We start from the raw sequence: 11,315 nt of genomic DNA, 5'->3' as shown, positions 1-11,315 counted from the left end.
TATTATTTACGCTTACGAGATGAATTTTCATCAATTTATAGTCGAAAAGACCTTCTTCCCATCCAATATTATGGATATTTTTACTAACCCAAACCATTTGCTTAAAATCTTCATCTGCAAGCTCATCGCTAGAAAAAGGTGGCAGATAGAGTGAATGATACACTCTCCCTGTGCCTAAATTGAAGCAAGCCATTTCCTTAACTACATATAGTCCATTTCTAAGCATTACCCCTTCCAGATCAAGTACACAAGAAGCCATAGTTATAAAAAAAAAAAATTCTTACCGAGTGAGATTTGCGGAGAGAGAGCGTATCCAAAGCGAGTGAGTGAAGTAAATCTGTCTACCCTACAGCTTTTATATGCGAGTATGTGGATATACTATGTTGGAGTCAAATATAATCAGTACTATTGCATTGGCAAGCGCAAAAAATAAACAGTACCCTTTGATGGTTTGATAGCACCAAAAAGTAATCGCAGTATAACATTCGACTGTATAAAAAATAATCAGTACTACATTTGGTAAGTCAAAAATAATCAGTATTGGCGAGCACAAGTTGAGTCAAAAATAATCAGTAGAGTGAGATTGTCACGAGTACCCAGATGCATGTGAGTCACCGCGATGACCGTCGGCTGTACATGAATCATCGATAACGCTCTGGTCATCACCTTTCGCGATAAAAAGTGTCGTCTTCACACGATCTCTCATTTCGTTTTTGATCTCAATAGAGTCAACTTCATTTCAGCTTTCTTTCTTCGTTCGCATTGGAAGTATGAGTTCTTTCGTGAATTTCGGGATTAATGAAGAAGATCTAGTTAGGTTGTTTGCTGATGAACAAAATTTCATTGATGAATGTCTCAACGATAATTTAATTAGTGGAAGTGAATTTAAATTTTTGGTAGAAGACGAGGAGAATTTCGTCAAACAATGTATGAGCATGAATAAGCGTATAATGGACGAAGCTGGACCGAGTGGTTATGCTCCAACAGAGAAGAAGAAGAAAAAGGTCAGTGTTTTCTTTTAATTTTTTTTTTATTGCTTTTAAATTTCATTTCATGTCGCGAGGTAAATTTATTTCGACACAAGAATTCAAATACATAGAAAAAAATATATTTTATTCAGTTGTATATGAGTACATCCGCAGACTCGTGAATCAATTTATACATTTGCGAACTGGTGAGATTAACGGCTTTCGTAGTGGGTGCATTTCCGCTAAAATAGCGTATATCGTAGGTTTTATTGCAATACGTGAGAAAAATATTTCCTCCCAGCGGAAGAGAGGAATTACATCTTTCAAAGTCCATTTGATTTTTATATGTTGTTGCTATAAGAGTAAATAATATAACAATCAGTATCGTGAATATGGCGAACATTCTCTTGTGTCTTATCAGTTCTCCATGACTCTCCAATTCGTAGGACCAGCAGCTCGGTAAATCGAATGACGGTACATCCGTTTTCCATGCGATTCCCTGCTTTCTATTGTTTTGATCGTAGATCACGGCTTCCACTGTTGTTGGCATTTCAAAGCTCTAACCAAATATGTTTCAAAAATGGGTTTTTTATATAATCTCTCGGAGCTCCGGTTTCTTCTAGTGCTTTCAAGAAAATCTCTTGACCCACCACGGGTGATTTTCTTCGACCGACCACACTTGATATCAAATCGCGAATGTCGCTTCCTTTGATGAGTCTGCTCTTATAAACGATCGAGCCGTTAGAATTAATTTTTAATATGTTCGGATGCTTATTTATATGCGTGATAATTTTTTCTGAGTGCCCTCTTTGCGATTTCGGGACAGAAATCAGAGCTATTGGTGATTCGTCAACTTTATTTTTCTTCTCTTTTTTTACTTCTTGAATTTTCGGTTCTGGTAACCGCGGTGGATTATTCTCGGCGACGTTGATTCTCTTGTTCAGCATATTCTGATAGAGTTTAATTTTTATAGCTTCGGGCTCCTTGCTTCGCAGTATTTTCAACATCTCGTTGTCCAACTCAGAAAGCTGCTCTTTTGTGGTCACATGACGCGATAACAATTGTTCTGGAACCAGAGCGAATTTCTGTGCGTGCTCCATTATCTCGTGAACAAAGTGGCGAGGGTTTGTATGGCGGCTGGGATTAACTGGAACAAAAAACCTCCTTTCTGAATCAGCACGCGCTTTTTCTCGTATAGCGGCGTCTTTTTGCAGGCGAGTTTGCGAAGTGTATTTCTGTGTCTTTTCAGTTTATTTTTCTGTTTTGAGGATAACGGTATGACACCCTTCAAAATATTGAGTGAGCACTCGCAGACTGTCTTTAATGCTGATTTCGGTAATTTCTTCAACAAATCCTTACGTTTATTCCTCGGACAGGCAGAGAGTAGACGAAGCACTTGTTGCTTCTCCAATGCCATACTTTTAAATAACGGTATTTTTATTCCAACCATATGCTATATGCTATAGCCTTCTTCAGTGCGCAGTGCTTTATCATGCTTTCGTGGCGACAACAGTTCGCGCTCACTTCTGGCAAGTCCACAATATTGGGGCAGAGAATGGCATCGAGATTATAAACCTTTAACCCGTACTGTTGCAGTAGCATCCGGCACTTGTCGTGGCCTTTCGCATACAATACGACTTTTGATAATCGATGCAAATGTTGCTCCAGCATTTCAAAGGGTACATCACCCGCCGACCACGATATTTCGTGTATGTTGTTGGTGACGTAGAGACATTGGTGTCTATCTCTAGGAGATAATTCCGAAAATTTTTTGGGCGGTTTGTATACAGAGTGAAAATTCTCTCTCGAATGCATGAAGCACCACGCCAACTCCTTGATTATGAATGTTCTATCCGACAGCTGGAAACCCTCGACCTCTATCACTGCCGTCATTTTCAAAAATGGAAAGTTTCATTTCCTGGGTTTATAGATATATTGCGTCTGCCCAGGTAACACGTTAGTGCGCAGGCGCATTTCTTCCTCCGTCTCGGGTCGTAAATCTACCATTAAATACGAATACGGTTTTTTCGTGCTATCCTCGAACACCTCGTTGAAAAATTTGATTTTGCTGGGAAACAGCTGACGTCCCAGGTGGGTCACTTGACTGACATCTCTTCTATTTTTGAATAGAAACATATACTGTGCGTTCAGAGAAACGTTTCTCATTTCCCGCCCCTGATGAAACACGTTCTGCACAATGAAAATCACAGTCAATTTTCTGTGGTGGCTGTATTTTGTGAAAAGGTTTGCTAATTTTTTCTCGCCGGATAGCTCGTTCATGAGATCATCTAAAATCACCAAGCTGTCTTCTTCCACGCTTTCGAAATTGCTCCCCTCTCGAAATTCCACGTAGTCTTCCATGTCTTCGAACAGGGCCTGATATTCGCCGTAAAACCATATAACGCGCTTCGGGTGAGGTTCTCGAAACATTTCGTTTCTGTGTTTTAATAGTTCTCTGAGAAAATATGTTTTTCCCGAACAGGTAGGTCCGGCAATGAGCACGGTGCTCGGATGTGTCAGCTTGAAAGGTTCCATAGTAAATGACAAAAAATTACAATGCATTTTTTATTTAACAGAAAAATTTTTCTTTACAAAGCTTGCTACGCGCATATCGTTTTGCATATTAAAACGCGATACAATATTATTCATACTTTCGCCGATACATCGAGAATAGATAAAAAAAATCACATAGTGACCGCACACGGTTGTCTTATCTGATTGTAACATGACGTCATTATAGTCGACGCGCGAGTAGCGTCGTAGAAATCTGTTTATGCGTCCCTTCTTGAAATAGGTGGGCGGGTTCCCGTAAGAGTCGAAGAAATCAGCTCTCGCTTCGTTTTCGATGTAAATAGCCAACCAGTGCGTTCCGGGTTCGTTCTCTCTGTCCGTGTTCACAACCAGTGCAGCGGGATACGCGATCACATTTTCGGGTAAATTATCACTCGCAAAAACACCTAGGAAAGCCTTTCGAGTGTGGGGGTGTGTCGAGAGGGCGTGCTCTATCTGTTTAGTGTTCATCCCGCAAAGTCACACAAGACGCTTCTGGACTTTGTTATTTCCACCAGCGATTCGAATTCGGCAAATATTATAACCGACACCGTCTTGGTCAAGGCTGAGGAGAACTTGAGTTCCACTCGCAGATTACCCTGCTTTTGTAGGTGCACGTGTCCGCAGTCGCTCATGTCGGGTATCAGGTTGAAAGCGAAGAGGCTGTAACCACCGGCTTCGTATTCTTCTCTGCTCACGTCACATCCTTTATCTTCTCCGGGCCTTCCGGTGCCCACGAAGAGTGTGTTGTAGGCTCTGATGACGTGTCTGTTCCTAAAGTCTGGTTGTAGCGACGTGTGGGGGACGGGTCTTCCATCGATAGAAACAGAAACAAAGTTGACGTTGTTGTGCTTGAAGTCGAAGGGGTTTAAACCGAACGTTCCGTTGAATGCTTCCGTGTCCACCATGCCCATAACCAATCGCTTAGGCATGACACCCAGAAATACGTTATCTTGCACGAAACTCATGCTTCCCATGGATATCGAATAGACCTTGCATATCACGCGGTTAATGCAATATTTGGCTGTTGTTTTCTCGAGCGCCATGGCATGCGCTACAGCCACAGCAGGATTCATTCTTACTTTGCGCACAAAAATACTCGCTTGCTCGATAACCACGTCGCAACCCTGAGCAGCAGTGATCAGAAAGAACTCGGGTTTCGATCGAACCAATCTCATCTTCAAGTCCACGAGAGAGAGCATCAGCTTCGGTTGATAGAATATGTCGACGTGAGGCACGCCCATCATTTCAAAAGAATTTTCCGCGAGTTTTGCTCTCTTCTTGGCCCCTTCGTTCTTGGTGAGGTCAGACATGTGACCTGCAGTGTCCTTGTAGTACCCCTCGGCTGTCAGGGGTCCTCTCTTTGCATCCGATCCGTAGTTAAGCAGTGTTTCCAGGTATGCTCGATACGGATAAGTGTGTGATGAGTTCGTGAGCGTTCTCCCGTTCAGCGAGACGTCAATCTGGGAGAAGAGGGAGTGTAGGAAATTATTCGCCGTCGATACGGCTTCGTCGGATTCTGGTTTTGTCACCTTTACTCTGACATACAGCTGAGTGGCAGAAAGGTCTATGTATTCTTCGGCACTACCGGCCACGTGAAATTCGAGGGGGGCCCCCGAATCACGCACTTGAGATATGGGATGGTACTGCACCCACTCGGCTGATTCTATAGAGGTTTCCGTGGGTGGCACCGTGAACAGATCGGCTTCGCTTTTCAAACATTCATGAGAATTTTCGTGGATTAAAGCCATCGCTGAATATATCGGATGTCGACAGCTTTCTAGCTCTCTTCTTACTGACAGTTTTCTTGACGAGTCTCTTCCTTTTATTCTTTCCTCCGAGCATGGATTTGACTTTACTGGCCGCCCTATCCGTGAGAGACCTTCCGGCTTCCTTGGCACGGTCGCGAGCAGCTATCTTTGCGTCTTTTCCTTGAACGATGTCGTTGGCGAAATCTACGCCCGAGCGTAACAGTTGAGATCCCACGGCCTTGGCACCTCGCTTCAACAGCGGTACGGCCGATCTGAAGAGAGAGCTGAATATGGACCCGAGGCCATAACCTCTTTGCAGAGCGCTACCCTGATAATATCCGAGTCCGTTTCCAGCCTGTGTCAGATAGTAATCGTTGATGCTGTGGGCACAGCTCCGGTACGGCTTATAATGCATGTCGCAGTCTAAAGTGTAGTTTCACTATCACCTTTCCACGTTGAAATGTGAAAAACTTGCCCATGTGCGTCCTTAAATACATGTGAACGATGTCGAAACTCTTTCTGGCTAGCGGCATGTAATGGGCGCGTTCGAAAGACACGCTGACTATATCCCCATCTTGACCGCTAGTTTTCACGATTCTCAGTAGCGGTGCGTAGGTGTTACCCACGACCTGAGGTTCAACCAGGTTGCAGTACACGTACAAGAGATGAAAGTCCAATTTAGGATCCGCTGTGAAAGGGCCGTCGACGATGGTCGGGCCCTCTATCAGGCCGGGCTCGAAACCCAAGTTTTCAGCTATGCCGTGTCTGAGTCTGAGCTTGGCGTCTTTCTTGAGGTTCACCTTCACTTTTTTCGTGACTTTGTTGTACGTCACACCGATCTTGTCTTGAAAATTTTGAGTGGATATGGCTTTGATCAGTTCAGGGGTCGTCTCGTAGAAACCCGGGGCTATGCGACCGGTCTTCATTACCTTGTTACCGACATCGAATTCGAAAGTGTTTGTCTCTTTAGTGATGTTGTGGAACGAATGGGGATAAATTATCTCTGACAGTGCGACTTCCATCTCGGATTCGAACTCCAGGGTGTTTGGAAGTTTAACCACGAAATTCGAGAGCGTGTTGTCTGGAAAAAAGTCCATGGAGGCATCGCTGGGTAAAGTGAGATAGAAAGAAGCCATCTCGAAAATGACAGATGCGTGCGCTGTTTCCGGGTTTTTATAGCACTACCCACGAGTTGAATTTTTTCGGATACCCGCGAAATTTCACGAGGTACTGGACTATTCCTTTTCTTCTCCTCTTCTTCAAAACTTTTTCTATCGGGAATTTCTCTCCCATCTTAACACCGACCATCTCTTCGGCGTAGAAGGTGCCCTTGATTTCTTCCCCCATCAGATCTTTGAGTCGGTAAACGGGAATTTCCCTTCTAACGCACTCGCTCACCACGAATATCTCCTCGGTGAAATTGGACTCGTAACCCCTCTCGAAAGTGTGCTTCGATCTGCTAATGCGCACGTGATCACCCACTTTAAACTTACATTCTTGTTTCTTGGATGTATTCCCATAGAGATTGTTCCACACCTCAGACTCGTTTCCGGGGTTCACGTCGACCGGTCTCATTTTTATAGATCTGTGATACCTGTGATTGTAACTCCACACGAGATCTTCGATCATGTCGATGTAGCGATAAGTATTCTTGGCAGTGAAGTACTTGTACATCCAGTTTCTGAGCGACCTGTTCCACCTCTCCACCACGCTGGCTTTGATCTGTTCGTTCTCCGTAGTGAAAAACTTGATGCCCTGACGCTTTAGATAACGCTGTACTGGCGCGGCTATAAACTCTCGCCCCTTATCGCTCTGTAGCGCCACTGGTTGACGTTGTTGAAAGATGCTTTCTAAAGCTTTGACAACGTTGTCACCGGTCTTTCTTTTGAGGGGTATGACGAAACCATATTTGGAGAAGACGTCGATGCATGTTAAAAGATAGTTGTAACCGTCGTTGTGAATGGCTAGATTACGCATGTCCACCAAGTCGATTTGAAATTGACTGCTCAGACCGGCCACTATTGTTTTGTTGCGGGGAAACACTTTTTTAATGGACCTGTGTAACGTGTACGCTCTCTCGCCAGACAACCAATCTCTGATTTCTTTTTTCTTTGATGACTTGAGCACGCGCTTGAGGGCGGATACGCCACCGAAACTAGCGGGAAGACGTGGGTTTCTGTATCTCTCATCCATTGCTTGTGTTAGACTTACGTGTCCTACATTCCCTTTTTATTTGTTTTTCAGGAGCGACACCTATGCGAGACGTGCGGCAAGGAGTTTTCCCTACGTCGGAATCTAAACCGTCATAGGTTGACGCATGGTGAACGCCAGCACAAGTGCATGGAGTGCGATGCAGCTTTTCACCGCAATAGTCACCTCATGCGCCACCAACGCAACATGGGCCACGCCCCCCAAAGAGCACCCCAGCTTGGAGGGGCACCGAGCCATCACCGAGCACCACCGCAGCTAGGAGGGGCACCGCAGCAGGGAGCATCACCTCATCTTGGAGGAGCATCCCAGCAAGGCGGGGAAGCGGCCCAGCCTGGGGCATCGAACCATCACCGAGCACCACCGCAGCAAGGGGCAGGAAGGCAAGTCAGGCGTGCTTTAGGCATGTTATCCACTCACGAACTGACCCCCACACCAGACACAGAGATGGACATGACTACCTTCCTCGACAGCGTGAGAGGGGAATTGACACAGCGCTTGGGGGAAGATATGATCACTCATAGATCATTAAAGTGGAATTTAGTTGCGACTGCTGTGTTTTCGAGGAGGGGTAGTGACGGGGAAGACGAGTTCTGCAGCGGGTATCTCCGCAGCAAGATGCTCACCACTTTAGATATCGAGCAAATCGATGAACAGCTGCAGGAAGCCTTCGATAAGGTAAAGCAGGCGACAGAGGATTTCGAGGGCTGTGGGAGTGGGTGGGTGCTCGAGCGGGTGCTCTTGCTTGAGCTGAACACAAGTAGGTATCAACCACTGGGTGCAGCTAGTTACATCACATTGCCAAATGGGGTAGCCAACAGGGGAGCCATCATCAACATCAAGAACCACGACGAGAAATGCTTCCTCTGGTCGGTGTTGGCTGCCCTACACCCAGTGCAAGTACATCCCGAAAGGGTGAACCAATACACGCAGTTTGAGAACGAGCTTGATACCACAGCTCTCAAATACCCGGTGACCCTAAACCAGATTGGTAAATTCGAAGTGTCGAACTCTCTGCGTATAAATGTTTTTGGGTGCGAGGGGATGGAAGTTTTCCCTCTTAGGATAAGCGAGGCGTCATCGCAGACCATCATTAATCTGCTACTCATCAGCAACGAGACAACGGCCCATTATTGTTTAATCAAAAATATGTCTCGTTTGCTATCATACACCACGAAGCATAAAGGTGCTTCTTATTTCTGTAATTACTGCCTTCAAAAATTCTCCACCCGTGAAAAACACAATGCACACATATCGCATTGTCGCGAGCATGGTCCGCAGCGCGTCACTTATCCTAGTGAGGGGGATAACATCATGTTTTACAAAAATCACCATTTCCAACTTCATGTCCCCTACATCATATATGCAGATTTCGAGGCAATCCTGGAACTTGTAGAAGGATGCGATCCGAACCCCTCGTTTTCCAACACCACGCAGAAACATCATCACCGCCCCTGCGGTTTTGCATATACACTTGTGGGACCCGATGGGTTGTATGTGAAAGAGCCCAAAGTTTATAGGGGTGAGGATTGCATCAGTGAATTTTTCCGGTGCATCATCAATGAAGAGCGGTTTGTCATGAGCCAGTTAGATAACCCGGTGCCTATGCGGATGACTGCTCATGATCAAAAAAGTTTCAGCGAAGCCTACACTTGCATGGTTTGTGAGCAACCCCTGGGCGATGATAGGGTTCGTGACCACTGTCACATTACTGGGGCGTACAGGGCCGCACTCCACCAGAAGTGCAATCTCCAACTGCGGCTTAGGAGATTCATACCGGTGATTTTTCACAATCTGCAAAACTATGATGCTCACTTTCTGGTGAAAGGTTTGAGCGAATATCCAAACCGAAGGATCGAAGTGATCGGGAGGAACATGGAGAAGTTTATCTCCTTTTCTCTCGGTCGCTTGCGATTCTTGGACTCAAACCAGTTCCTCAATGCGTCATTAGAATCCCTTGTGAAGACTATGGAGCCCGGTGATTTTCTAAACTTGTCCAAATGCTTCGGGGGTAAAAGTCATTACCTTCGAAGAAAAGGTATATATCCATATGAGTATTTGAACTCGTTCAGTAAATTTAATGACCCAGTGCTGCCCCCAAAAGAGGCCTTTTACACCTCTCTTGGGGATCAACATATTTCCGATGAGGATTATGAGTACGCACATGACGTTTGGAGAGAGTTCGAGCTTGCTAATCTCGGTGATTACCACGATCTGTATGTAAAGACAGATGTGCTTCTCCTCGGGGATGTGTTCGAGCGTTTCAGGAGGCTGTGTGAAGGCAACTTCAAGATAGACCCTGTGCACACGTATACATCCCCTGGATTGGCTTTCAATGCATGCCTGAGGATGACCGGTGCCAAGCTTGAGCTGATCACTGACCCGGACATGCACCTCTTTTTGGAGAAAGCTGTGAGGGGTGGTGTGTCAGTTATCTCCAAACGATATGCGCGGGCAAATAATCCTCTCGTATCCGGTTATAATCCCAGTGAACCAACTTCTTATATTATGTATTTCGATGTAAATAATTTATATGGTAAATGTATGATGGAGTCTCTCCCGGTGAGCGATTTTAGATGGTTGTCACCGAGTGAGATCAGCGAGATCGACTTTTTAGCTGTGGACGACAACGCCGCCAAGGGTTACATACTCGAGGTCAGCATGGAATACCCGGTGAATCTGCACGATAGTCACAATTGTTACCCCCTAGCAGCTGAGAACATAGAGATAACCCCAGAAATGTTGTCACCGTATGTGCAGAGACTCGGTGGCAAACCATCTAAAAAGCTCGCTCCGAATCTGATGAATAAAACTTCATACGTCATCCACTACCGTTGTTTAAAATTATACACCTCGCTGGGGATGAAGCTGACGGGTGTTCAACGTGCTATCGAGTTTACTCAGGAGCCGTGGATTCGACCATACATAGCGTTCAACACCGAGAAGCGAAAGCAAGCTCGGTGTGAGTTTGAGAAGGACTTTTACAAACTTCTCAACAACGCTGTGTATGGGAAGTCCCTAGAAAACCTGCGAAAGCACGTTGACATCCGTTTGGCCAACAACCAGAAGAGCTTGAGGAAGCTCACATCATCCCCAGCGTTCGAAGATTTTCGTATAATCACCGGTGATCTAGCTGTGGTAAGGATGAACAAAATCAAAATTCATTTGGATAGACCAATCTATACCGGTGTGACTATTCTAGACCTATCCAAATACATCATGGCAGATTTTCATTATAATTTTATGAAAAGAAAGTATGGATCCAATGTTGAAGTTTTATTCACAGATACGGACTCGTTCTTATACGAGATTAAAACCGGTGATGTATATAGGGATATGCGGGAGGAGCTTCATCTATTCGACACTTCGAATTACCCCAGTGACCATCCTCTGTTCAGCCTGAAGAACAAGAAAGTGGTGGGTTTGATGAAGGATGAGAACGGCGGCGAACCCGTTGTGGAATTCGTTGGTCTCCGCGCTAAAATGTACTCGATGACCACAGCAGTCGCGGAGAAAAAGACCGCAAAGGGGGTAGTTCGCGCAGTGGTTAAAAAACATCTAAAGCACGAGGACTACTTGGCTTGTCTAAGTAGCAAGGCCACCATAAAAAATAACATGATTAAAATTGCATCAAAACATCACCAGCTGCAGACGGTGGTCATGAGGAAGACGACGCTATGCCCCCGTGATGACAAACGATATATTCTCGGTGATGGTATAAATACATATGCATATGGACACTACGCGATCCCCACGACGTAGTGTTTTGTAAATATTTTTTCTTGTAAATATTATCTTTCTTGTAAATTTTTTTTATTACTCAACTATTCAATGTATA

The 11,315-nt window shown here is 45.0% G+C and overlaps 1 protein-coding gene across 1 annotated transcript; it reads left to right on the top strand.

The window, feature by feature from the left end:
- Window positions 1-509: 509 nt before the first annotated feature.
- LOC149079870 (uncharacterized) lies at window positions 510-11,293 on the top strand. Its single transcript, XM_089240376.1, has 2 exons — window positions 510-1,004; window positions 7,514-11,293. Exons 1-2 carry the CDS (start codon window positions 771-773, stop codon window positions 11,237-11,239), a joined length of 3,960 nt encoding a protein of 1,319 aa, XP_089096502.1. The 5' UTR covers window positions 510-770; the 3' UTR covers window positions 11,240-11,293.
- The last annotated feature ends 22 nt before the right edge of the window (window positions 11,294-11,315 follow it).

Source organism: Pholcus phalangioides, unplaced genomic scaffold (genome assembly GCF_987345545.1).
Source record: "Pholcus phalangioides strain wild (caught in Gottingen) unplaced genomic scaffold, Ppha-v1.0 ptg000012l_1, whole genome shotgun sequence".
Taxonomy (NCBI): domain Eukaryota; kingdom Metazoa; phylum Arthropoda; class Arachnida; order Araneae; family Pholcidae; genus Pholcus; species Pholcus phalangioides.
Note: the sequence above shows the minus strand (reverse complement) of the source record. Positions and strands in the feature narration are given on the sequence as shown.

What these genes read in the sequence shown, in the direction of transcription:
- LOC149079870 (XM_089240376.1), top strand. Translation starts at nt 771, where the DNA reads ATGAGTTCTTTCGTGAATTTCGGGATTAATGAAGAAGATCTAGTTAGG. An exon ending in CAGAGAAGAAGAAGAAAAAG is followed by an intron (nt 1,005 to 7,513) that starts GTCAGTGTTTTC and finishes TTTGTTTTTCAG; the next exon opens with GAGCGACACCTATGCGAGAC.